Below are 26,781 nucleotides of genomic sequence, written 5' to 3'. Positions count from 1 at the left end.
TCATTCATCAATGGGATACAATTATGTGGGCAGGGCTGAGGGCTCTATCCAGCTAGTAATACACGACGGAATATCAAAAACGAGGAACTCGAATAATTCGTCAGTATATCTACGGTATATTTTGAAAATGAGACGGTATATTTTGGTATATTTTTGAGGGTCAGACCGTATGTCTTATCGATGAATCCGCGGTCACACTGAACAGCAGCCGCAGCCGAGCGAACAACAAAAAACAATTTTTAAAATGTCGAGTCGAGTTTCATTTTAACCAAATTTAGATAGTATTCCGTGGATGACACCATTGTACGCCAGGAACATCCGTACAGCCGCACGGATTGCCGCACCCTCCCCCCCACACACACACACCGCATAAACACTGCAGTATTTTCACACTTGTAGTTGAGGTGAGTGGAGCCGCAGAAGAAGAAGGAGGTGAGGCACACATACAGATAGAAAATACAACACTCGAACAGAGGCGGCATCGGTGTAGGCAGACACTTTTTCGGCATATGGACGCCCATTCCGATGGAATCTTTGCGAAATCGAAGGACGTACAAATTGTACTTGTTTTTGACAAAAACAACACACAAATGCACTGGCAAAACCGCTAACACAGTCCCCACACACGCACACACAGGCATACACATATGCTGCGTGTCACGTTCCGAAGCAAAACCTTGACCGATCGGCCCACCCACTGGGTGGCGGCGGACACCTCTCCTCCCCGCCCAAGTATTGCGCAAAACGAAATTCGTCCAAGTTTTCATATAAAAAGAAAGCATTCAGCCTCTGCATTTGCTTCTGTTTTAGCCCCACCTCCCACTCTAGACGTATGTAACTATTGCCGCCCCGCCGGCATGGTCAGTTCCTCTTAGTCATGGCGCTAGTTGCGGCACGTAGAAAGGATGCCGTTGCCTCCACCAGTGCCGCCGTCAACAGCAATTGCAGCTGCAGCCTAATAAAAATAGTCATTCATTCCTACGGATACAGACGAGATAGAGAGAGAGAGAGAGAGAGAGAGAGGCAATCGAGAGCGCATCTACAATATAAACATTAATAGCACTTTCGCTAAAAATTCATCGCTGTGCTCACACAGTCCCATCCAACATCCATCGACTATATTCATTGAGTAATCCGCCCCGGGTTGGGGGATTTGCAGTCTCCAAGGGAACTACCCGAACGCCACCCACCATCCCATTTCAGTCATTTGTTTTGTGCGATAATCGTTATCAATATAGTTTGTGAGTGCTCGTGCTATAAATGGTATGTATATATGGAGTTATGATGATGATGCATCGCAGGCTTCCATCCATCCATCCAGTGCAGGGCTCGTAGGAATCGTAGCGCACTCGAATGGGCGGCTATTCGCGAACAATCAGCGTCGGAACTGAACTGCCGAACTCTGGGGCGCCGGATCGTGGTGTTGGGCATAGATAGAAAAGATATCTTTGAAATCGGCCAGTACACGCGTGAACGATGTCGTGCGTTGACGGCGGTTTTTAGTTCGGAAAGATCTTGTAGCAATCAGACGGTAAACATCGAGTGTACATATAATCGGATAGAAGATTTGTGCATACATATACGCATGTATAGTATCTGTTCGCTCCCAACTGAAGTTTCTAAATACAACGAGGAATCGTTCTAAGAATAGGGCCAATCTGTAGGGTGCTTTCGTAATGGGAACGGAGCGCAGTGCGCAGTGCGGAATAGTTTTTTTATTCTCCAATATGCATATGACTTGTTGGATTGCAAGCAATACATACTGCTGCAACATAGCAACGATTTCCGGCAAAGATGGCATATCTCTGTTCGTTCAGCATGCCCCATAGTACTAGTACTGTTTGTGTAGACGTGTTAGACCCCACAAGCCCCAAAAGATTTCACAGTACCAAAATAGTTTCAAAAATAGCACAAATACATACATATAAGTTAACGTACCCAATTCCATTGAGCTCTTATACGAGTTGTAAACAATCTTTGGCTTTCCAAAACGAAAACAATTTCAATCTTGGGCCTCCGCCTAATTGATTTCTAAGATGTACAATCTCAAGCGCCCCCGCCGCAACCCCAATCTTTGACACTCGCCTAAATGGAAAACCAATGTTTGCCCACACCCGGCTTCTCATAAACAATCTCACTCCCGGCTTTCTGCAGATCCTGCACTTTAGGCCTTTTACAGTTCTCTCTTTGGATGACGAAATCCAATACTCGGGATGGCGAAATCAATTGAAATGTTTATAGAAAAACGATTCCCGAAAGGGATCAACGATGCAAAGATCAGAAAGTTCAAATCAGTCTTGATCCAGCAGCGACACCGCAAAGTCTAGCTAAATATTAAGATCGCGCAATCCCTTGGCCCGGAATTCCTTTGTGACCCTCTACTTAAATCTATATCAGTGAAGTTCGAAGTAAAATAAAAACTTTTTAAAAACACAATCCGCTACCGCAGTTGTTTAATTGGCGCCCAACGTGGGGCGACGTTGTCTAAAAAGCACCGAATGATAAAAGTGTTGCGTCGTGCCGAAACCCGAAGGACAATTAATTAATGGAATAAATCCTTCAAAATTAAAAACGCGGAGTGACTGTGTGATATAGATAAAAAAAAGTGAGATAAAAAGGAAACAAACCGGAGCTTAGGGTGTGCAAAAACAAATACAAATACAAATACAAATACAAATACAAATACAAATACAAATACAACGCAAAATACAAATAAAACAAAAAGCTAATCAAGGCAATTCGTAAATACAAAAAAAACCAAAGAAACCCAAAGTTTTTAAAAAAACAAAACCAACAAAACCGACAAAACCAAAATACAAAGAAAGTGAAACGATCAGCGAAGCCAAAGAAGGAAGACCCCCAGAAGACCCAGCTGAGCAAAGAAATTTAAGAAGGAAGACCCGTTCGAAGATCTGCCAAACTAAGAAGGACGACCCCTACCGGATATTTCGTGAGCAAGAGTTGTATTAATAAATATATAAGTTCAATTAGGATATATAAGATTATAAAAACTAACATATAAGAAAAATTAAAAGTGGATCAGCTAACTTTAGATTTTGAAAAACTAAAAATGATTAACTCTCAAGCAAGGACCGATCTCACAGCAGATCTGGTCAAACAATTGATAGCACTTCAAATTTCACAAGTACAAGAGCAAATTGTAAATTTAAAACAGCAAATAGAAACTAAATCCGATCAGGTATCGGATTATCAGGCAGAAACAATAGACGAGACAATAAGAGACGACACCACATTGAAGGTAATAGAATCCCTACCAATTTTTAATGGTGGATTAAACCAATATGTAGGATGGAGGGAAGCTGCAGAAACTGCAGTGAAGTTATATAAGAAAGGAAGTAAGCAATATTATATTGCATTAACAATTTTGAGAAACAAAATAACAGGACCAGCACATGACGCACTGACCAACCACGGGACAGTTCTAAATTTTGATGCCATACTTTCACGGCTTGACTTTGTTTACAGTGACAAGAGACCTATTTACATAATAGAACAGGAATTAAGCGTTCTCCGACAAGGGAACCTTTCAATTATAGATTTCTATAACGAGGTTAACAAGAAAATGACCTTGTTAATAAATAAGACAATAATGACTCACGGAAAGGACAGTGAGATCACCAAGGAATCAAATAAAAAAATTAGAGACAATGCCTTACGCATTTTTGTCACTGGCCTAAACGGCGGCATTGCTGAAATCCTATTTTCATTGAATCCCCCAGATTTACCGAATGCCTTAGCAAAGGTACAGGAATTGCAATCTAATAACATTCGGGCCCAATTTGCCTACCAATTCAGCGGTCCCAGAAATTCAGGGAATAATAATTTTAATACCTTAAGATTCAACCAACGACAACCTAGGACTAACAGTTCACCATTCGACCAAAAAAGGGATTTGCAGAGGAATAACATGTCTTGGGGACAACCCTATTTCTTGGGTAATAGACAACAAAATCAGGCCCCAGAACCAATGGAGGTAGACGAATCTATACAAATCCGGAACCGACAGAACAGCAATCAATTCAGGGGAAATAATAACAATAGAAATTATCGGGAGAATACTAACGGTTATTTTAGGAGAAATAATAACAATTATAGCCAAGCCCAGCATTTTAGGGCAAACGTAGTCCCGAATAATCAGTCTAACGACAATCCAGCGCAGAAACGAAAACTAAACGAAATGTCGGAACAACCGGCTAATAAAGCAATGAGGATAAATAACATTGAGGAGGATCATTTTTTAGATCAGCCCCCGAAGTAGGTCTGCCCTACCTAAAAAGAGTAGACAAAAAAATAAACAGAGAATTAAAAGTTTTGATAGATACGGGAGCAACTTCCTGTTATATAAAAAAAGGAATTTACGACAATAAAAATGAATTACCAATCTATAAGAAAGTTGCTACAGTGAATGGGTTTTCAATAATTAAATATTTCCATAATATAACAATTTTCAACACAAAGCAAGTGTTTTATGAAATAGATGGAATGGAGGCAGATTTACTAATAGGATTTAACCTATTAAAGAAAATCGGAGCGGTTATTGATACAGGAAAGGGGACTTTAAGTTATAAAGACAATGAGGAGAAACTAATATATGACGAGGTCCTTTCTTTAAACAAATTAACCTTTATAGAAGGAAAAACCATCCTTCCGTTGAAGGAATATATAATAAAAAAATATTTTGAAGAAGAAAAAGAAATGAAAAGCGATTCAGTAAAGGTAGAAGGAAGTTTATATAGCTTGGGATCAAAAAATCCTGAGCACGCCGACGAAGAATTATCCGTCAATAGTTTGGGATTCAAATATCCTGAGCCCGCCGTCGTTGAATTATCCGACATCCAAAGTTTTAATAGTTTGGGATTAAAATATCCTGAGCACGCCGTCGTTGAATTATCCGACACTAAAAGTTCGAATAGTTTGGGATTAAAGAATCCTGAACACGCCGTCGTTGAATTATCCGACAATAAACAATTTAAAAGTTTGGGATGCAAAAATCCTGAACGCGCCGTCGTAGAAATATCCGACATTCAAAATTATGCAAATTCTGAATTGAAAAAAATGAAATTGTATAACACAATAACCTACAAAGAGGACAATTTAGAAAATCTCAGAGAGAAAATGGTATCTATCATCGAAGAAGACCATGCCAATATAAATTTACAGTTACCGTTCAGAACGGATATAAAAGGAGAGATTAACACTGAACACGATAGACCGGTATATGGCAAGCAGTATCCATACGCTTATTCGGTTAACGATTTCGTTAATAACGAAATAAGTAAAATGTTAGATGAAGGTATAATCAGACCTAGTAAAAGCCCATATAATTCACCGGTAATAGTAGTACCAAAGAAGGGAGTAAATGAGGACGGAACTCCTAAGCATAGATTAGTAATAGACTTTAAGAAACTTAATGAAAACACTATACCGGATAGATACCCTATGCAAGATCCTTCAGTAATCCTTGCCAATTTAGGTAAAGCAAAATATTTCTCGGCCATTGACTTAGAGTCAGGTTTCTATCAGATTTTAATGAGGGAATCAGATATTGAAAAAACATCTTTTTCCATAAATAACGGCAAATATGAATTTCTAAGAATGCCTATGGGATTGACGAACGCTCCCAGAATTTTCCAAAGGGCAATGGACGATATACTTAGAGAACAAGTTGGGAAAACTTGTCACGTTTATATGGACGATATAATAATATTTTCAAAAACTATAGAACAACATTATAAAGATCTAATTCATATAATTCAGATATTGCAAAACGCTAACATGAAAATTTCACTTGAAAAGTCTAAATTCTTTCAATTGGAAACCAAATTTCTGGGATACATTGTTTCCCAAAATATCATTAAAACAGATCCAGACAAAATCTCCACAATACAAAACTATCCAATTCCTAAAAATATCAGAGAGCTACGTAGCTTCTTAGGACTAACAGGGTATTACAGAAAATTTGTCCGAAATTATGCCACAATTGCCAAACCTTTAACAAAATATCTGAGCGGAGTAAATGGGAAAGTTTCACGAAGGGCATCCAAGAAAGCATTAATACAGCTGGATGAACCAGCAATTGGAGCATTTAATAATTTAAAGGACAGTTTAATAGCACATATTGAATTAGTACAACCAGATTACAATAAAAAATTCACATTAACCATAGATGCATCGGACATAGCAATAGGTGCAGTTTTGTCGCAAGATGGGAATCCCATAACATTTATTTCTAAAACTTTAAGTAAAACCGAGCAATTATATGCTACTAATAAAAAAGAATTATTAGCTATTGTATGGGCATTAAAAAATTTGCGAAATTATTTATACGGAGTGAGTGGAATTGAAATACATACAGATCACCAACCTTTGTCCTTTGCAATGTCGCAAAAAAATCCAAATGTTGAAATGAAACGTTGGTATTACTTCATAGAAAGTTTCACACCAAAAATCATTTATAAGCCAGGCTCAACTAACGTAGTAGCGGACGCGTTATCTCGGATTAAAATAAATCATATGACAGATAGTGATGTCGACCAGACAGAATCAGAATCAGACATAAATACTCAGCATTCAGCAGAGAGTAGTTTCGAAAACGTCATTCAAGAGACTAGCAAGCCTCTAAACCAATTTAAACAGCAGCTACTATTAGCGCAAGGGAGATTCACAGTTCATGAGTTAGTAAGAGTTTATGAAAATACCCGACATATTATTGAATTTGATACGGTTGACAATCTGCTAATCATTTTAAAAGAATTTATTCAGCCTCACTTAACCACAGGAATACACTGCACTTTAGAAGATTTATACCTTATCCAAAATAAGCTAAAGGAAAACTTCATAAATAAATTTCTCTTCACAAGAAAGTTCCTCCAAGATGTAGTAAATTCAGAAGATAAAGCTATAATTATAGAAGAAACACATTGCAGAGCCCATAGAGGACTAGACGAAAATTACAAACAAATAACTAAGCTGTATTATTGGCCAAACCTGCACAAAAAATTAAAAGAATATATAAAAAATTGTGAGATCTGTAACAAAAACAAATATCGGAGACACCCTGTAAAAATTCCAATTGGGGAAGCTCCCATTCCAGCAAAAGAAGGAGATCAATTACACTTAGACATATACTATGCCCAAAACCTAACATTCATAACTTGTATAGATTCTTATTCCAAATACTTGGTGGTCAAGGAAATTCAAAGTAAATTAAACATTGAAAATAAGGTAATGGAAATTTTACAACACTTTCCGTTAGCAACATCATTAATGACTGACAACGAACCAAGCTTTACTTCAGCACAATTTAGATCATTCATACAAAGAAGTAACTTAACTATTTATTATGCTGATCCCAGACACAGCACCTCAAATGGTCAGGTAGAAAGGGTACATTCCACACTAACAGAAATAGCGCGGTGCATCAAGGATGAACTAAATCTAACAGATTATTCAGAAATAATAATAAGGGCGGCACTGAAATATAACCTGACGATACATTCAACGACCAATCAAATGCCATATGACATATTGTATAACAAAATAGAACACAAACATAATCCAATATTACTTAAGGAAGCTCAGACCAAAATGCTTAAGATACATAACAAAGATAGAAGAGAAAAAGATTATAAAATAGGAGAAGTAGTCTATGAAAAGAAATTCGGGGAAAGAAATAAACTTCAATCCCGATACAAAAAGCAGGTAGTTAAGGAAAATCGACCGAATAAAATTATAATCAACAATAGAAACAGAATTATACATAAAGATAACATCAAATATTAAATATTTTTTCCAGAAAATGTATGCGAATATACTAATACTGACTTTTGTTATATTGACGACTGCGGAAGTAATTGACTATACGCATAGTGACTATCTATTGCTCAAAGACGACAGAGACGTTTACACTTATGAAACATACGCTGAACTTTTCCATATTACTAATTTGAGTTTTTATAGAGAGATAATTGATAAAGAATCCAAATATGTCAACAAATCAATTAATTCAGACGATGAGTGGGAAATATCAATGGACTTAAGTCTATTAAAATTAATGATTTCAGAATTAGTTCCAAAACGGAAAGAAAGGGGAATAAATGAATTAGGTACCATTTGGAAATGGATAGCAGGCAGCCCTGATCATGACGACTTTTTGAAAATACAAAATAAAGTAAATGAATTAACTGAAAATAATAATAAACAATTTGTAATAAATTCCAAATTTTTCAAAGAAATTGAATTGCTATCAAATTCATTAAAGAATGTCATCTTCAATGAAGAAACGATACTGAGAAAGCATCGTTTAAAATTAATAACTTTTGACCTACTAAATTTAGTTGATACCATAACCCTCTTAAAAGTAAACATTTTCAATACAAAAATTTTAAATAAAAACGAAATAGAGGACATTTATAAGCATGAAAAACATAATGTTGAACTGTCTGATCTGTTGGACATTGCAACGGTTAAAATAATTCGAAATGCAGATTTAATAATCATTTACATAAAATATCCTCAAATTAAAGATATTTGCAAGTTTTACCATGCAAGAGCCATCTCACAAAATGATGGAATGTTAGTTATAAGTGAAAAAGTTTGTGAATGTAAGGAGAAATACTATTTAATGAATAATTTTAAAAGTGAAACTTTTAACAATTACGCACAAATAAATTTAAAGAGTACCTGTTTCACCAATTTACTTAATGGCTTTAAAGCCAACTGCACTAAAAAAAGGGAAAAAAAACAAAGAAATAGACATCATTCAGGATGGTGCCATATTAGTTTCAGGCAAAAATATCGTAGACAATACTACTTTGTTAGGATCGTATCTCCTTATATTCAACAACACAATTGTAATAAATAATATAAGCCACATAAATGATAAGGGTAAAATTCTAAAATATATATCGCATCATAGATATAGCGATTTTGAATTAGTTGATTATATACAATCAAATGATAAGCAATTTTCTTTTGATAATGTTAATATTTTAAATCCCCTTATAACATTAGGTAATACGGCCTTACCATTAACAACATTATTTTTAATCATTTTGATATTGTTAATGTTATTTTACTTCTGCTATAAATTAACCAAATTTGTACTTATTAAATCAATAAGAATACCGTCAGAAGAAATAGTGGAAAGCAACATTCAAATACTGTCAGAAGAAATTAGAGCTCTATCAGAACTTCAAAATGTATCGGGACGAAACATTTAAGAATGGGGGGAGTTAACGTACCCAATTCCATTGAGCTCTTATACGAGTTGTAAACAATCTTTGGCTTTCCAAAACGAAAACAATTTCAATCTTGGGCCTCCGCCTAATTGATTTCTAAGATGTACAATCTCAAGCGCCCCCGCCGCAACCCCAATCTTTGACACTCGCCTAAATGGAAAACCAATGTTTGCCCACACCCGGCTTCTCATAAACAATCTCACTCCCGGCTTTCTGCAGATCCTGCACTTTAGGCCTTTTACAGTTCTCTCTTTGGATGACGAAATCCAATACTCGGGATGGCGAAATCAATTGAAATGTTTATAGAAAAACGATTCCCGAAAGGGATCAACGATGCAAAGATCAGAAAGTTCAAATCAGTCTTGATCCAGCAGCGACACCGCAAAGTCTAGCTAAATATTAAGATCGCGCAATCCCTTGGCCCGGAATTCCTTTGTGACCCTCTACTTAAATCTATATCAGTGAAGTTCGAAGTAAAATAAAAACTTTTTAAAAACACAATCCGCTACCGCAGTTGTTTAATTTATATGCAAAGCATACCACGCTTTCCTGTTTTCATCCGTATAGACCGTATTCGTGTTTTCGAATAGATAAGTCGCGATATCGTTTTCTGTAATTCTCAAAACAAATAAAAAAAAAAACATTGCCGAAAGATCATCGTCATCATGTAAATAATGCTGAGAGGGCGGCCAAAAAGTGTTGAAAATTCGAACCCATTCTGATTGATGGGCGTACGATATGCAGATCTCTCTCTCTCTCTCTCTCTCTCTCTCTCTCTCTCTCTCTGTCTGTCTCAAGAACCTTCGCATTTACAAATAGCCAGCTATACGCGTATTCAAAACGCTCCCAACGGTTGGTTTGAATATTTTTGCTGCTTGCTTCTTTTTATACCCGATACTCAAAATGAGTATTGGGGTATATTAGATTTGTGGTAAAAGTGGATGTGTGTAACGTCCAGAAGGAATCGTTTCCGACCCCATAAAGTATATATATTCTTGATCAGCATCAATAGCCGAGTCGATTGAGCCATGTCTGTCTGTCCGTCCGTCTGTCTGTCCCCTTCAGCGCCTAGTGCTCAAAGACTATAAAAGCTAGAGCAACGATGTTTTGGATCCAGACTTCTGTGATATCTCACTGCTACAAGAATATTTCAAAACTTTGCCCCGCCCACTTCCGCCCCCACAAAGAGCGAAAATCTGTGGCATCCGCAATTTCGACGATACGATAAAACCAAAAAAGCAGAATCGTAGAGGATGACCATATCTTCTAGAGTGTAAAATCTCAACCAGATCGTATAATTATTATAGCCAGAATCAAGAAAACAATTTCACTCTTTCTCGCTCTGTCTCTCTCTAACACACAGGTTTCATGGTCGGTTTTGCCAATTGCAAAATATGAGTTCAAGGATCTCAGAACCTATAAGAGCCAGAGCAACCAAATTTGGTATCCACACTCCTGTGATATCGGACCTTGGCCATTTTGTGTCACCATTTCGCCACACCCCCTTCCGCCCCTGCAAAGGACGAAAATCTGAGGCATCCACAAATCTCAGAGACTATTTAGGCTAAAGTAACCAAATTTGGTACACACACTCCTTTAAGATGTCACTATAAAACTTATATCTCAAAATTTCGCCCCACCCCCTTCCGCCCCCACAAAGAACGAAAATCTGTTGCATCCACAATATTGCAGATTCGAGAAAACTAAAAACGTAGAATCATAGATAATGACCATATCCATCAAATTGCTGAATCTGGATCAGATCAGATCATTTTTATAGCCAAAAGGAACAAATCAATTTTAACTGGCTGCGCAGCGCCCGACGTCACGCTCAGACTGATTTTCTGTCTCTCTCGCACGCACTCTTTGTCGTGTCGTTTAATATTAGCGGCGTCTGCCATACTGACTTAGTATCGGGTATAACTGTAGAGTTGCGGTGTCCGCAGCAACCCACAACGTTCCCCCTCGTTTTCTCTCGACTTGGTTGCTTTTTCCGTCCATTTCGATTTGTCGTTGTCGCTGTCGCCGCTTGATTTTATTTTTAGCAGAACGATTTTTTCTTTATTTTGATTTCTGCTGCTGCTCGACGGTATATTAGCATTTTTTTGATCCCCATCTCACTCTCTCCCTCGTCTCGTCTATATGTCGTGTTTTGGACCATCCAACATCCAACATGTGTTTGAAATAGCAGCACATTTATATTGCCGATTGGCGTGCATCCACTTGCATCTCATCTCTCTCTAGCCTGCTGCGATGTTTGTGGCTATTTTTGTGTATCGAAATTGGAAAAACATTGCAAATATTCAAAGCAAAGTGCTTTGGACTTTTCTAATTAGATGTTGAATAATTTAAATCACTGAAAATGATCTATGAAGTGCGCTGCAAATATATCCGTTATATCCGCGTTCATCGATAATTGCTGATTACCGATAACTACGTTAATTAACGTTAGGAATCTGCCTATCTGCTTTTTCTAGATTTATCATAATTTTACAATTATTAGTTATAGTATAAATAAGTAATTTATAAGCACAGATGCACTTACATATGTACATATATTCGAGAAAACACACCCCCTGCTGGCCGCCCACACTACCACTGCCAGGAGGCAATTTGCGCATTGCCGGAATATTCGACCAAAATATTGGTACAACTTCCGTTACAATGTCGGGGGGAGGGCCGCACTGCCGCAGCGCCACAGGCTGTTCTGTTCTCTTCTGTTCTTTTCTGACCAACAAAGAAGCGAACGTGGAATGACATTTGCCACGAAATTTATGCATTCTCCCGTGGCAATTATGATGACGTTAGTCGAAAAATGAAGGCAGAAGAGGAAGAGTGACGACGACGTTCCGGAATAATCCGTTCCTCAGGCCGTCCTCCGGAGCCAGCCAGTCAGCCATCCAGCAACGGGTCTGGCCACTGATTGTTTATGAAATTCCGCTGCGCGTTAGTCATAATGTCGATTTTGGAAGGCCTGGGTAGTGGACGGTGGGTTATATATGTGGTGGCAACAACTGGCGCGTCGCGTACAAATAAGGCGCGAAAAGCGTACACCCAAGCACGTCAGTGGATGGGGATGGATGGAGGAGGAGGAGGATGATGATGTTGCTGAAGGCGGAGAGTTTTCTTGGTTCTGTTGCTTTCTTTTGATTTCTTTTCGATTGAGGTCGAAAACAAGAAAATTTCGTAGCATTTCGTGGCCTTCTCTTCCTTATTTACGTTCAGCAGCAGAAGGCTCGTCATCGTCATGACCAGCAACTTGTCAGGGGTTGGCACACGACAATTGAGTAAAATGACAACTCCTTAGATTTCATTTAACTTAATTTACACACAAAAAATACATTTCAAAATTCCCTCACTCTTGCCCTCTCTCTCTCTATTCTCGTTTGCGCCCGCAGGACTTTTCCCAGCTTTTGGCTTGAAAACATCCAGGAGCCACGAGATGACAGACAAGGAGATCGAGCAGTGCACCGTTTCTGTCTTCGACCAGACCCCAGGCTCGGAGGAAAAGAAGATCAATGTGGTGGTGCGGCCGCATTTTACGGTCCAGCGGGTCATAGAACTGATTGGCACCCAGTTTCCCTGCGGAAAGTTTGAGCTTATTCTACAGCCCCACGAGGGCAAGGATCTGGTGAGTCCCCACCTTCCCATAGCTACCCCAAAATGCCTGCTAATCTACCTCTCTTTCTGCTCCCCCAAAAGGTCCACTTAAACGCATTGGACACTCAGCTGCTGTACGATGTGAACGGCTTTGAGCGACAGCAGAAGAATCATCTGGTACTGCTACCCTCCGGCAGCTGGGATGGTGATGTGACCAAGCGCTTCGAGCTGCCCATGAAGAAGGCTCAGGTGGTGGTCAGCCCCAAGGACCCAACCACCAAGTCCAGCGATCAGAAGTCCAAGACATCAGCCACTGGCGAGAAGAAGAAAAAGGTGGGCGAGAAGACAAAAAAGAAGTCATCATCGGGCTCATCGTCACCGAGAAAGACAAAGGCAACGAGCGAGGACTCTGCTTCCAGCACTAAGGCAGGGGCAAGTTCAGAAGAGAGTCCAAAGGCCGGCGGCACCGCAGAGGAGAAGCCAAAGCCCAGCAGCAGCTCAGAGAAAAGTCCAAAGACAGGAGGCTGCTCAGAGGACAAGCCAAAGGCAGGAAGCAGCTCAGAGGATAGTCCAAAGGCAAGTAGCAACTCAGAGGGCAAGCCAAGGCCAGGGGGCAGCTCAGAGGACAGGTCAAAGACCATAGCTGAGGTCAAATCAGAGGACGCTACTGATGTCAGGCCAGAAGAAAGTTCTGACGTCAGTCCGGTCCATGCCAAACTAGTTTTCAAGGAGAAGGAGAAAACTACTAGCGATGCCTGCTACGACCTGCCCATGGACGAGTTAAACAAGGCGGTGACACACGATCTGATGTCGCCCGTCGACGATCTGCCCTCGGAACTGTTCAACGTGAGTCCCGTCTCGGATGCTGAACCACTGTCGGACGATGACCTGGCCCTGGGCGCCTCGGCCAGTCCCACACTGATGGGAGCCGGCTATGACTTTGGACCAGCAGTCGGCGATGGTGAGGGGTCAGTCGGTGAGGGTGACCAGGCAGCCGGTGGCGAAGATGCAGGCGAAGTTTCGGGTCTGTCCAAGTTCTATCGGCGCAAGTACGGCGGCGACGAGCTGCCCTCGTGGCAGCGCATGAACTCCACGGCGGCAGATCTAGTGGCATCGGCCACCACGGAGACTGAGCCTCGACCCACTGCTGGCCCCAAGGGATACGTGGGACTGGTGAATCAGGCCATGACCTGCTACCTGAACAGTCTGCTGCAGGCGCTCTACATGACGCCAGAGTTCAGGAACGCCCTGTACCGGTGGGAGTTCGACAACGACAACGAGGCGAAAAACATCCCATATCAGCTGCAGAAGCTGTTCCTCAATCTCCAGACATCGCCCAAGTCCTCGGTGGAGACCACGGATCTGACGCGCAGCTTCGGCTGGGACTCGACGGAAGCCTGGCAACAGCACGACATCCAGGAGCTGTGCCGTGTCATGTTCGATGCATTGGAGCAAAAGTTCAAGAACACCAAGCAGGCGAATCTCATCTCGAACCTCTACGAGGGCAAGATGAACGACTACGTGAAATGTTTGGAGTGCAATACGGAGAAGACGCGCGAGGACACCTTCCTGGACATACCGCTGCCGGTGCGTCCGTTTGGCAGCAACTCTGCCTACGGCAGCATTGAGGAGGCCCTGCGCGCCTTCGTCCAGCCAGAAACGCTCGATGGGAACAATCAGTATCTCTGCGAGAAGTGCAAGAAGAAGTGCGATGCCCACAAGGGGCTGCACTTCAAGTCCTTCCCCTACATCCTGACACTGCACCTGAAACGCTTCGACTTTGACTACACGTCCATGAACCGCATCAAGCTGAACGACAGGTAAGCGTCGAACAGAGGATAATTGTGGGAACAGTTGTTGTAAATGAATCTACTTTTCATCGCAGAGTGACCTTCCCGCAGACGCTCAACCTGAACACGTTTGTCAATCGCACTGCAAACGGCGAACAGTACCAAATGAACGGCGGAACAGCGGCGGAAGATTGCAGCACAGCGGATAGCGGCTCCACGATAGAGGATGACAATCTGAGCAGCGGCGTGGGGACCACAGCCAGCTCTAGCCAGCATGAGAACGATCTAAATGACGAGGACGAGGGCATCGATATGAGCAGCAGTACCAGCAAAAGCGCCAAGCAGGGCTCGGGACCGTATATGTATGAGCTTTTTGCCATCATGATCCATTCGGGGAGTGCCTCGGGAGGTCATTACTATGCCTACATAAAGGACTTTGACAGCAACGAATGGTTCTGCTTCAACGATCAAAATGTGTCCTCAGTAAGTCGAAATTTGTCCCTCTTTTAGTGTCTTCTCTCATCCTAAATGTAATTTATACTCTGGGAGTAGATCACACAGGAAGATATACAACGCTCCTTTGGCGGACCAAATGGCAGCTACTACTCCAGCGCTTACACTTCTAGCACCAATGCCTACATGCTGATGTACCGCCAGGTGGATGGCAAACGGAACGAGCACACCGCCAAAGCTGCAGACTTCCCCGAGCATATCAAGACGCTGCTGCCAAAGCTACATTCGGAGGAGGAAACGCGAGTAACACGCATTGGACGGCACATCACTGTTACCGATCTGGCGCTGCCGGAGCTGTACAAGCCACGCGTCTACTTCTACAATCCCTCGCTCAAGAAGATGAAGATCACGCGGGTCTACCTGTCCCAGAGCTTTGACATCAATCTCGTGCTGACTTCCGCATACGAGATGTTGAATGTCGAACAATTTGCGCCCATTGCCCGCTGTCGCCTGGTGGCCTACAATTCGGCCATGGACACGATAATCCAATCGCTGGAGAGCTACACCGATCCGGCGCTGACAGAGCTGCGAGCCGCCCAAAACTACAATCTAGACTTCCTGCTGGAGTATCGGGCCGAGGATCAGACATTCGAGACGTACGAGCCAGACGGCATCACTTGGTATGTGTTTATGGTAGATCTATCGACGATGGCCATGGACGGTCCCTTCCTGGTTTACTCAGCAGCGCGGGAACGAGAGCCCAGTGACGTTCTGCGTCACTCCATTGCCGTGCGGCTGCACATCAACGAGCAGCAGTTCCTGCTTTCCACCGTACGCGGCGCTGTACCCAAGGCTTTTGTCGTATACGATCCCCATCCCACACCTGAGGCGCAGCAGCAGCTCCAGAATCTGGCCAACAGCCAATTCAAATATATCACATATTTCTATTTGAATGTCCCCAACACAGACGCCGCCAGTCTCGAGATGTTGGGCGTGCCAATTAGCGAGTGCCGCCTCGAGGTGAGTTCTTCTTTCAGTTCTTTCAAGCCTCAAACCCTAATCTTCCGATTTGCAGCCTCCTCCCAGCAGCGGTGCGGATGTTGTGGATGCCGCCATGATGAATGGCGTGGGTTCCGGGCAGGATTTATCCTGCAATGACTCTGAGTGGCGGCGTTACAAGCGGGATTTGCTGGAGCCGCTGAACCAGCCAAGCCATGGCCAAGAGTCCAATTCGGAGGACAGCAGCCTGAGCGATGGGGATCGCACTCTGGTGGAGGCCGAAAACATAACGAATCGCGGCGGTGGCGACAGTCAAGTGAGCTCCACCAGTCACTCACCGCAATTGTCTAGTCCCGAGGATGAGGCCGCCTCCCACGATGCCATGATGCGCGTGCACGCCTATTGCAATGGCAGCTACACGGCCGCAGACGCCGTGGAGCCCATCCTCCTGCCCACGAGCACAACGCACTTCTTTCATGCTTGCAAGGTAGAGTGCGTGGACGTGACTAGCAGCTCCAGTTCGAGCCATCAGTCCGACGACGAGGCACAGCTGAGGAAACCCACCCGCGCCTACAAACTACTGGTAGGCACCCACATGCGGATGGCTGCCTTTAAGCAACACATCGAACAGCTGATCCAGGTGCCCAGCGCCTACTTCAAGCTGCAGAGGAAGCATGAAAACAACGTCTCTATCAGCCAGACCACCTCGCTGGTCTACCTCACCGAGGGCGAGACCCTGACCGTGGAAGTGGGCAAGACACTGCAGTCTGACGAGTACAAGGCGAAGATTCAGTTCTTGCGACTGGCCGACGTGGACAACGAAACCTCGCGACTGCCCTGCGCCTGTGAGTGGGTATATAATGGAAGCACCACAGTTGAGCAGGCCAAGCAGGAACTGGTGGCGAAGCTGCATCGCATGGATACCAAGTACTCCACCCTCACGGTAGACAATTGTCGCATGTGGTTGAAGGGCGGTCGCAGCTCCATCAAGATACTGGCAAACGATGAGCACCTGTTTAGCGACATAAGCTCTACAATCACCACGGAGGTGAGTTCCAGAGCGATTTTCTCATTGAATATGTGATTATTTGTATTTCATTTCAGTTTATTCTGCAAGAGTGCGAAGAGGGTGTCGATCCGCAGCCGAGGGATGATTCTCTTACCATATTCGTGAGGCGCTGGTGTCCGAGCAAGCTGGAGTTTGGCAAATTCCAGGAAATCACCTTGGAAAGTAAGTCTCAAGGGATGGAAGCTACTAGGAGATGGGTTCTTATACGTGTACTTTCATTTGCAGACGACAGCGAGATAAGGCAATCATTGTCGGAGATTAGCAGCATCGCAGTCGACAAATTGAGCTACATGAAGGTAGGTCCCTCCACACTAAAGTCCTGCATGAATCCACAGTATTCATAAAATCCCAGATATATTCATGCCTGTTGAATGCGTTCGATCATTACGAATCCTGCCTTCAGAAAGATTCGAATCACCCCGAATCATTAAAAGCCGAATCCGAGCACCGCGGATTAATATCAGCAAGTTTCGTTCACATGTCTCTGAGGACACATGTGCCTCCGGCTATGCACATTCGGTTTTTTCTACCCGATACTTAAAGAGTATAGGAGTATGTTCGATTTGTAGAGAATGTGTAAATGTCTGTAACACCCAGGAGGAAGCGTTTTCGACCCAAAAAGATAAATATGTATATATTCTTGATCAGCTTCAATAACCGAGTCGATAAAGCCCTGTCTGTCTGCCCGTCCGTCTTGCTTGCCGCCTAGTTCTCAGAGGCTATAAGAGCTAAAGCAACCAAATTTTGTATTGAAACTCCTGCATTATCACACTGTTACAAGTGTATTTAAAAATTTCACCCCGCCCCCACAAAGGAAGAATATCTGTGGTATCCAGAATTTTGAAGATACGAGAAAACCGAAAACACAGAATCATAGAAAATGGCCATCTAGTCAGAAGGAACAAGTGAAATTGCAGTGGCTACGCGCGTATTCCCATATTCCCTTTCTCTCACACACTCTACCACGTACAGTGTGTGCCCTCTGGGGGGAGAAGAGCGAGATAGCAACACACATATAAATGTAGAGCCGCGGCCATAGCCATGAGTTATGAGAAAGCTGAATCGCTGATTCTAACGGACTGAACGAATCGAATACCGAATCCCACCCAATCGATTCGGTTGCCCTTTCATGTAGGGCTCTACTTCACAAGTACCACATCTGAACTGAATTCACGCATTAATTTGATTTCTTCTCCGGCAGGTAAACAGTAACTTCCCCTGCACAAGCATATCAGCGCTCAGTGTAAACGAGTCCACCAGCTGGTACTCGGTGCCGACAACCAGGGACAAGTATCCGCTAAGTACCACACAGGCGGGCAGCATTTTCTTGTACAAGTTAGTAAAACAAGAAACGAAGAGTCACTGAAAAGCACTCATTAATTTGTATATCTCTTCACAGAGATAAGAGCATACCCGTGCGAGAGCTGACACTGGAGGAGCGGCGCCAGATTGATGCGAGGGAGAAGGCTCGCCTGGATCGTCTGGGTTGTGTGACCACCACACGCTACTCGCAGCGCCGCGAGCGAGCTCTCAAGATATACGTGGACTCGTCGGAGAAGGCAAACAACGCCACAGCCTCGGCACCCATGGATGCGCATGTTGATAATTAGTCTTGCATGGGGAGCTGCCGCTTGCAATAGTATATGATCAGAAGAACTATAGAAAGCTCCTAGGCAAACGGCAGACCATGAAATCCCACACAGCCTATTATAGTCAAAGATTCTCCTCTCATCCTGCTTCAATCTATTATCAGCATACTCGTATTTCTTTTGTTTTGTCGGCGGAGGGTAGGCGGATCGTGAGCTGGGCTAAGCGGCATAAGTTACGAAGTTATTCTTGCAACTTTCGTATTACAAGAGTTCAAAGATGAGACTGTGTAAAATTTAAACTAAAAACGCGAAACAAAACGCCAGATGCAAGAAACCTAAATTACAATTGTAAAATGTGAATGTGAACATCAAAAAAACTAAATTAAATCGTATCAAATAAACACAATAGAGCCTCGAGTGCATTTATTCTGCAACAACTGCGCAATGGAGAAATGGAGGAAATCTTGAAATCGGAGTCTAAAAACTTACAAAAGGTTTCATTGTTCTTACTAGAAGCTGCACCAGCAGGTAGAAAAAGGGAAATTTACGAAGAATTTACAAATAGAAATTCGTCACTTTTCGTCTTCTCTGTTTTGACAGCGACTGTCCGTCAGAATTTAGTATTCGTCACAGCGGGATGGAACCAGCAGAGCAGAAGCTCTTTATTTTTAACAGTTTCAAAATAGTCGAAGCAGAGTAAAGCAAGAATTTCACCATTTTTTACACTAAAGAGGTTTTTGAGTGAATTTTGATAATTTATTACCTTCTTAATAGATATTATTTATGAATCCAAAGTATTCGTAAAATCACAGCTACATATACTTATGCCCCTTTAATGCGTTCGATCATTACGAATCCTGCCTTCACCCCGAATCCATCAGTAAGTTTCGATCTGATATCTTTAATATAATTATTTTCAGGCAGTGGGCGAAGCTAAAAGGCAGAAAAATTTGGGTGTTGCTTTCTCGTTCTCTCTACAAAAAATCAAGTAGAGAGTGAGAGAGAAAAAACCGAGCTTTTCGGATCTGAGACCGTAAAAATTACTAGAACTGCTTCGTCCAGTCCATTTTGGACTGAAATCGCTGAACGAAGCGAATCGTGAATCTCACCGAATCGATGCGGTTCCCGTTCATGCAGGGCTCTATAATTAATCAAATATGGTTTTTTCTCGTATTTTACATATTTTCTATGGCAGATATCGATATTTCATCGAAAAGGTTAATAAATTATCGGAAATAGTCGATAAATCGACTCCTGAGTAAACAATTGTGACAAAATGAGCCAGAGACAGCCAGACAGCAACATTTCATCTGAAAAGTGCAACAATCGATCATTTTTGCTCCAGTTCAAATGGAAAGCTATGCTGACGAATTACCTCTCTCTCTCTCTCTCTGACTGCATGCGTTTCCCATAAGGCTGTCTCTGCTTTTGCTGTTAGTCAGTTAGCAAAGTATGTCATAAGGCTATAATGGTCTATTCATTTTAGATAACTGAAACACCAGGAATGTATTTATCGGTTGTTGGTTTTTATAGAAAAAGGTAATTTTATTTAATACCTACTACGCAGCGTTGATAACGTTTTTTTGTTTTGTTTCATCTTGAATTATATTTAAAGATCATGTTTAGCGTTAAAATTGTTACAATTTGACGACAGTTCTTGCATTATTCGTTGTAAAACCGATTAAACGAAAACAGTTACAGTCCCCCGGGCGCACGCGTTACAATAATAAAGTATATTAAAAGAGGTAAAAGTAAGAGCGGCCCCAGGTGGTGGCTGCACCACATTAATGCTGGAAGGAGGGTAGGTAGGGAAGGAAATGCTAATGGTATTCCCTGGCGTGTGTGTGTACAAATAAAAAAAACTTCGATCTGTTTGCCGGTAGTTTGTCAAAATTGGGTAAGTGATTTCTTGGGGGGTTTATGAAGGAGCTGCGGCAGCATTAGGCAGCGCGTTAGTTGTTCTCGTGGATGCTCATCAGGGTTTAGGGTTCGGTCGGTTCTATGCCTTGGCCTCAACGGGCGCCGGCGCGGAATCTACCTTGGTCGCCGCAGCAGATGCCTTCTTGCCTTTTCCCTTGCCCTTGACGGGTCCTAGTGGCTGTGCGACCAGTGTCTGAAAAGCAAAAGAAGATTAGATACGATCGAAATCCCGTCGTAAGCGAAATTATCTTACCTTCAGCTCTTCCTGCGCAATGCTGTACTCGCTTGCGAAGCTGTCCACATTGAATGGTATGCCGGTGACAAGATTAACGCCATTGGGCATGAGCAGAATCGTGTGCTTGAACTGCGCCACAATCTCAGCTGTAATGATAAAAGTACAATTATTGAATGTTCACCTGGGGTTTGTCTTTCGATTGGAGTGTGGCAATGGCATGTTCAGACAGAGGCCATTTTGGGGCAACTACTGAAGACGCCAAGGCCTGGGGTTTGCTCTGGCAAAATGTCTGGCCGTGTTTGATAGCCAAAAGGTGAACCAAATCCGGAATTAAGTTTTGCCAATGAATAGTAAACTGTAGCTAATCAAACATACTTGGCTTCTCGTACAGCACTTGGAAGGGCTCAATCATCTTGTGCGAGACACACTCGACGACGCCCATGCGTGCCTTGGTCTCCTCCTCGAAGCTGCGGATGTTGAAAGGCATGTTCCCGTACTTTGTTTTCACCTCTGCCAGCAGGGCACGGGATGCCTTCAGCTTGAGCATGTAGTTCTCTTCCGACTTCTTGTAGATTGAGACCTTGGTGTCCTTCTCCCGTCCCTGCAACATAATTAGATATTCTTAGCCAATACCCTCAAAAGCGGTCGAATGGAATTCTCAGTGTCCTATTGCGTTCTCAGATCTCATAATCTTACAATCTCCGGCCAGCAGCCAGCGCAGCCTTGGCGTTGGACACGTGCCGTGCTTACAAACCAAAGCCCGCCGAGCGTACAAGACGCTTGCATGACATGACGCCTTATCTTTGCTGGGCCAGCCTCAAGCGCATTGTTTTTAATCATCGAACAAAGAGTTGGTATAGCTACGGCTAAGGAGGATTACTAACCACGCCCTCGCCGCTGCTCACAATCACATCGATGGCATACACTTCGTACGTGTCGAAGGTGCACTTTTCGTGCTCCTTGCGCTGAGCCTCGCTCGGATTCTGTATGATTGTCTTTTCGCCATCGATTTTGAACTGCTTCAGCTCGTGGCTAAGCATGCCCTCAATCGGCTTGCACTTGTACGATTCGCTGATTTGTTGCACGGCATCGGTGATGGCATAGTTCTGCAAGCAAATAATAACAATTATTAAATCCGCTTTATGTACTACAGATTTAGATGATTTTTTAAGATGTAGACAACTTTAAAGACCGAACATTTCTAGCAAATAAACTTGTCCAGTTCACGAAATTGACAATTGATATCTGCAGGAGTTTGGGTGTACTGTGCAAAATGGTAAAGCAGCAGCCATTTAGCTTTGCCTGCAGACGGAACATTGAATTTTAGGGCTGGAATAGGAATACTTACATTGGCGCCGGATTTTAGCAACCGCAATGCGGCCTGAACGGACCAGTAGGCGGCCAGGATGACATCAGCTGGGCGTCCGCTGATCTTCTGATCTGCGCTGGCACCAACCGAAATTGTGTGAGCGGCCACGGCGATGAAACCATCAATGTGGGCGCCCAAGTCACTTTTCAAAGAAATAAGATCCTGGATAAGTTAAGCGCAGGGGAATTACCAAAATCTTGTACATACATTTTAACGACATCGCCGGCCTTTAACGTGTAGTCGGTGTCGTTCTTTGCTGGCGAGAAATGGCAGACACAATTGTTGACGGACAGGCATGTTGGGAATGCGATGCCTTTCTTCAGGTCCTTTTCCTTTTTGTATACCTAAAGGAAAGCTGTCCTTATTAATACTGTACATTGATATCGCAAAACTCTTGCATTGGCCAATGTGTCCTCAGATCTCATAATCTGCGAATCTTTGGGACCAATGGCGAGAGAATGCCCGTGACACGTGGGGGACATATCCCTCAACGTGCGCCTGGCGACCACGCGGCCGCCAGCCCCACACAGCACACGACTCGCATTGGATGTCCTCAAGCGTGTAGTTTTTAATCATTGGACAAAAAGCAATTGGGCAATAGAGAATTCCATTGATAACTTACTTTGCCGGTTTCTTCAGTCAGCAGATTGTCCCCCTGGGTGCAAATTTCCCTTACGGAGGCATCAGCCACACAGAGTCCGATCACCGCCTTGAGTGTTTCTAAAATTAAACAACGGAAAATGTCCAGAAATAGTCTAATTTATCAACGTTGCGCCAGCGATATGCATGTGCGTGGCAGCTCCACAGCCACAGCCAAGCGAAAGCGAAAGCGGACATTGAGGAGCATTGTGTAAGCGCCACGTAGCGTCAAGTCACTTTCACTATGCAATTGAAAGTCTTCACTTACTGTTTACAATTTCGCCGGCCAATTTGTACTTGGTAACGACCAAATCCTCGGCAATAGTCTTTTCGGGCTCTTTTTCTGCGTCTGCCATAGTGAAGTCAATTTACAGTAATTTAAAAATGGCGACTTAAATGAAAATGCGAATGAGACCACGTGTGGTGTGACCGAATGTCTGTCTCCAAAAAATACTACTGTCAATGCATTCACACCACTGCCAGTGCTGCCAACTTTTTTGAAGAAAAATATCAGTTTTTAGTGGTAAAACATGAAAAATTGTTTAGAAAATATCAAAGCCGAGGAATATGATTGACGATCGTGAACGAAGCCAATATTCATAGCTATCATATGAGCGAATTTTCAGGAGGAAAATTTATTCAGAGCCAGTATAAAAATAGATTTAAGAATACAAATATTTCAAATCTATTCTAACTAAGCCAAAGTCTAAGAGCCAGAAACAGTTGCGAAAATGTTGAACCGGAAAAAGAAATATGGCGCACGAAATGCCATGGAAAATAACAAAATCACAACTAAGTAGGATTATCTCACATAAAGGAAAAATGTCTTTTTTTTATAAATAAAAGTAAATATTTTTCATCGATATATTTACGGTATATTTTGAAAATAGGACAGTATATTTCTGAGGGTCAGACCGTACATCGTATCCATAAATTCGCGGTCACGCAGATGCCCAGTCATCTTTTGTCGGTGCCGATTTTCTCAATTAAGCAAATTTACGATGGCTGTTCGCGTTATTAACGACGAATCACACTTCCAAGCGGAATTAGCCCAGGCTGGTGTCCGGCTGGTGGTGGTGGACTTCACAGCCACTTGGTGCGGCCCCTGCCAAAGAATTGCACCGATTTTCGAGCTGTTTCCTAATAAGTACCCAAATGCCATTTTCCTGAAGGTGGATGTGGACAAGTGCCAGGACACGGCCGCCGGCCAGGGTGTGTCGGCCATGCCCACGTTCATATTCTACAGAAACAGAACAAAAATCGATCGAATTCAGGGCGCTGACGTCAACGGACTGGAGGCCAAGATTCAGGAACATATTGGCTCCAGCGGCGGCGAAGAGGCCGGAGAAGATTACGGCCAGGGCCTGGTAAGATCATCTCAATACGGCCAGCAAAGTAAACAAATAATAATTCCATTTCAATGCACAGATGGAGCTGAATACATTCATATCGAAGCAGGAGTGCGAGTGCTTGAATGAGGCCGACGATCACAATCTCAAGCATGCCCTGGCCTCAGCCGGCGGCTACTTGCAGTCCGACTGCGATGAGCAGCTGATCTTATCCATCACTTTCAACCAGGCAGTAAAGATCCATTCGTTAAAGTTCAAAGCCCCGTCGCAGCTGGGTCCCAAGGATGTAAAGCTGTTCATCAACCAGCCGCGTACCATTGACTTTGATATGGCAGAGTCCATGAGCAGCGTTCAGGATTTGACGTAAGCTTGCATTAGCATTACCAGTCGATTCTATATTTGAATTGCTTTTCCCCCATTCATAGCTTGGCTGAGAAGGAGCTGGAGAACGGGGCACCAGTCAATCTGCGCTATGTGAAATTTCAGAATGTACAAAACATACAGATCTTTGTGAAGAACAATCAGTCGGGCGGCGATGTGACGCAGATCGATTATATTGGCTTTATCGGCTCCCCAATCATGACAACCAAGATGAACGACTTTAAGCGTGTGGCCGGAAAGAAGGGCGAAAGCCACTAATAACTAAATAATACTAAAATTTAACGTTTTTACAATGTTTTCTTGGCATTTCTTATTAAACTTTCGACTTAAAACTAAGCAATGAACAACAAAATGCACAATCATATAAAAAAGGGTGTAACAAACAATTCCGAACCGCACCCCAAAATATCCCCTGCTTGTAGTAGTCAAGAAGTTAGAGGCTGCTGCTGTGTTGCGAGTCCAGTTCACTGTTGAGTATTTTCCAGGCCCGATCGGCCTGCTTTTGGGTAAACTCATAGTCCCACTGCGAACTGAAAATCACATGGGATTTGGCCACAATTTCATGGTTTGACACCTGGCTGGACAGACGCTTTCTGGCCTCCGCCTCGCTGAGGCTGTTCCGAGCCATTACCCGCTTCACCGCCTCCTCGGGCGGTACTATCATGGACCAAACCTCATGGCAGTTGCTCTCCCAGCCGGCTCTCAGCAACACAGCTGCCTCCAGTACCACCACCTTGGGCACCTCGGAGCCAGCTCTCAAGGAATCCAGTCGTCTGTTGACCTCCTCTATCAGCTGAGGCCAGACAATTTCATTGAGGGCCTGTAGCTCTAGGGGATTGCCAAAGACTAGGGGACCCAGCTTGGCTCGATCGATGCGACCATTGCTAGAGAGAATAGTCGTCCCAAAGTGTTGCACGATCCTCTTGTAGCACACCTGACCTGGCTCGTACACATCGTGGGCCACCTTGTCGCAGTCTATGACATGGGCGCCCATATTGCTCAGCCTTTCGGCCATTTTACTCTTGCCAGAGGCAATTCCCCCAGTCAGGCCAATGATGTGCGGCCGAATAGGCAAGTGGGGACGTGGTTCCGGTTTTCGCCAACGCGAGCCCAACAGATCGATGCGAGTGTTGCTGGAGCTGATCTTCGTTTCGTGGATGCCATCGTTGACATTGCTCTCAACGATGTCAATGACAAAGATGTCCAGCTCACGAAGCTGCTTGCCGGAGCGAATTTCGTTTACCTTTTGACCACCGCGCAGGGTCTCGGCGCTGACCACGATCATGTCCATGTCCGGATCATGCTGCGTTGGCCCGAAGGGGTCATCAATGGGCACAATCTCGTACTGCAGCGTGCTGTCGATGTCCGTGAGGAACTCCCGCAAAAGGGCGATACGCTCCTCCACGGGTAATATCAGATCGGGCAGAGTCTTCGCTGAAGGTGAGTAATAGATAAGAAACTATTGCCGACTCATTCAAAACTTACACTTTGTCATGGCGGCTGTCGTTACGCCTACCACCAGACGCTTGCAAGTGCGCAGCACCGCCTGCGTGAGAAATATCTTGTGGCCCAGATGGATGCGATCGAAGGTTCCGCCCAGGACCACCGACGGATACATTTTTTGTTCCTGCGAGTTGTCCTCGTGCGAGCCTAGATCTGTGGAGCTGCTGTCCTCCAGAAAGATGGTGGGCTTACTAACATTGAGGGCAGCCCGAAGCTTGTCACACAACTCCGGATGGTGGCTATCCGAGAATATCAGGTCCACGGGCTTGCGCAACTTCAAGGGTACGTCGACGCCGGGCCTCAGCGGGGAGACCAGCACCCGAAGATCGATCTTATTGCCTACATAACTGCTGCTGTTGGCATACAGCTGCGAAATCAAACGACCCCAGACGGGCGGAGGAGTTGTCAGCGAGTTGGACGTTGACCCTGTCACATTCAGGTGTATGTACAGTGAGCTGACGTATTTCTCAATGCTCCGCAGGGATTTGCCCAGGTGCTTAACGTTGGAGACTACTAGCAAGCCCGTGGATGCCATAGCTGTCTTTCTTGCTTCGTTTAAATTTAATATTATTACCATCTTATCAGCATATCGAAACTACGTCCGCGGACTTATCGATAAAATATA

The 26,781-nt window shown here is 43.5% G+C and overlaps 4 protein-coding genes across 8 annotated transcripts; 2 read left to right on the top strand and 2 right to left on the bottom strand.

The window, feature by feature from the left end:
• The first annotated feature begins 238 nt into the window (after positions 1-238).
• LOC6602840 (ubiquitin carboxyl-terminal hydrolase 47) lies at positions 239-19,177 on the top strand. 5 transcript variants are annotated; one of them, XM_026992129.1, is made up of 10 exons: positions 239-404; positions 12,659-12,891; positions 12,963-14,680; positions 14,746-15,133; positions 15,203-16,123; positions 16,179-17,150; positions 17,207-17,333; positions 17,397-17,467; positions 18,373-18,506; positions 18,571-19,177. In XM_026992129.1, the coding sequence occupies exons 2-10, from the start codon at positions 12,703-12,705 to the stop codon at positions 18,779-18,781; spliced, it is 4,731 nt and encodes a 1,576-aa protein (XP_026847930.1). In that variant the 5' UTR covers positions 239-404; positions 12,659-12,702; the 3' UTR covers positions 18,782-19,177. The 5 variants fall into 5 exon arrangements, with proteins under 5 accessions (XP_026847930.1, XP_002027808.1, XP_026847931.1 ...); XM_002027772.2 differs by having other exon boundaries at positions 239-432; XM_026992130.1 differs by lacking the exon at positions 239-404 and adding an exon at positions 1,489-1,531.
• Positions 19,178-20,277: 1,100 nt separating this feature from the next.
• Positions 20,278-23,313, bottom strand: LOC6602836 (proliferation-associated protein 2G4). Its single transcript, XM_002027771.2, has 8 exons — positions 23,192-23,313; positions 22,907-23,004; positions 22,492-22,628; positions 22,264-22,426; positions 21,800-22,021; positions 21,291-21,516; positions 20,934-21,061; positions 20,278-20,873 (listed from the first exon to the last, which is right to left on the bottom strand). The coding sequence occupies exons 1-8, from the start codon at positions 23,277-23,279 to the stop codon at positions 20,760-20,762; spliced, it is 1,176 nt and encodes a 391-aa protein (XP_002027807.1). The 5' UTR covers positions 23,280-23,313; the 3' UTR covers positions 20,278-20,759.
• Positions 23,314-23,859: 546 nt separating this feature from the next.
• On the top strand, positions 23,860-24,989 carry LOC6602835 (thioredoxin-like protein 1). Its single transcript, XM_002027770.2, has 3 exons — positions 23,860-24,290; positions 24,352-24,635; positions 24,698-24,989. Exons 1-3 carry the CDS (start codon positions 23,925-23,927, stop codon positions 24,909-24,911), a joined length of 864 nt encoding a protein of 287 aa, XP_002027806.1. The 5' UTR covers positions 23,860-23,924; the 3' UTR covers positions 24,912-24,989.
• LOC6602834 (bifunctional coenzyme A synthase) lies at positions 24,931-26,735 on the bottom strand. Its single transcript, XM_002027769.2, has 2 exons — positions 26,139-26,735; positions 24,931-26,087 (listed from the first exon to the last, which is right to left on the bottom strand). The coding sequence occupies exons 1-2, from the start codon at positions 26,731-26,733 to the stop codon at positions 25,087-25,089; spliced, it is 1,596 nt and encodes a 531-aa protein (XP_002027805.2). The 5' UTR covers positions 26,734-26,735; the 3' UTR covers positions 24,931-25,086.
• Positions 26,736-26,781: the final 46 nt, after the last annotated feature.

The sequence above is a fragment of the Drosophila persimilis genome, unplaced genomic scaffold, assembly GCF_003286085.1.
Source record: "Drosophila persimilis strain 14011-0111.01,24,50 unplaced genomic scaffold, DperRS2 tig00000700-arrow-arrow-pilon, whole genome shotgun sequence".
Taxonomy (NCBI): Eukaryota; Metazoa; Arthropoda; class Insecta; order Diptera; family Drosophilidae; genus Drosophila; species Drosophila persimilis.
This window is presented reverse-complemented; position numbering and strand designations above follow the sequence as displayed.

Bases quoted from the DNA above. Each gene is read 5' to 3' on its own strand.
- LOC6602840 (XM_026992129.1), top strand. From the start codon at position 12,703: ATGACAGACAAGGAGATCGAGCAGTGCACCGTTTCTGTCTTCGACCAG. The intron at 16,124-16,178 runs GTGAGTTCTTCT...TCCGATTTGCAG, and splicing joins TTAGCGAGTGCCGCCTCGAG to CCTCCTCCCAGCAGCGGTGC. The intron at 17,334-17,396 runs GTAAGTCTCAAG...TTTCATTTGCAG, and splicing joins CCAGGAAATCACCTTGGAAA to ACGACAGCGAGATAAGGCAA.
- LOC6602836 (XM_002027771.2), bottom strand. From the start codon at position 23,279: ATGGCAGACGCAGAAAAAGAGCCCGAAAAGACTATTGCCGAGGATTTG. The intron at 22,629-22,906 runs GTAAGTTATCAA...GCTTTCCTTTAG, and splicing joins TGACTGAAGAAACCGGCAAA to GTATACAAAAAGGAAAAGGA. The intron at 22,022-22,263 runs GTAAGTATTCCT...ATTTGCTTGCAG, and splicing joins TGCTAAAATCCGGCGCCAAT to AACTATGCCATCACCGATGC.
- LOC6602835 (XM_002027770.2), top strand. From the start codon at position 23,925: ATGGCTGTTCGCGTTATTAACGACGAATCACACTTCCAAGCGGAATTA. The intron at 24,291-24,351 runs GTAAGATCATCT...TTCAATGCACAG, and splicing joins AAGATTACGGCCAGGGCCTG to ATGGAGCTGAATACATTCAT. The intron at 24,636-24,697 runs GTAAGCTTGCAT...CCCCATTCATAG, and splicing joins AGCAGCGTTCAGGATTTGAC to CTTGGCTGAGAAGGAGCTGG.
- LOC6602834 (XM_002027769.2), bottom strand. From the start codon at position 26,733: ATGGTAATAATATTAAATTTAAACGAAGCAAGAAAGACAGCTATGGCA. The intron at 26,088-26,138 runs GTAAGTTTTGAA...ACTCACCTTCAG, and splicing joins GACAGCCGCCATGACAAAGT to CGAAGACTCTGCCCGATCTG.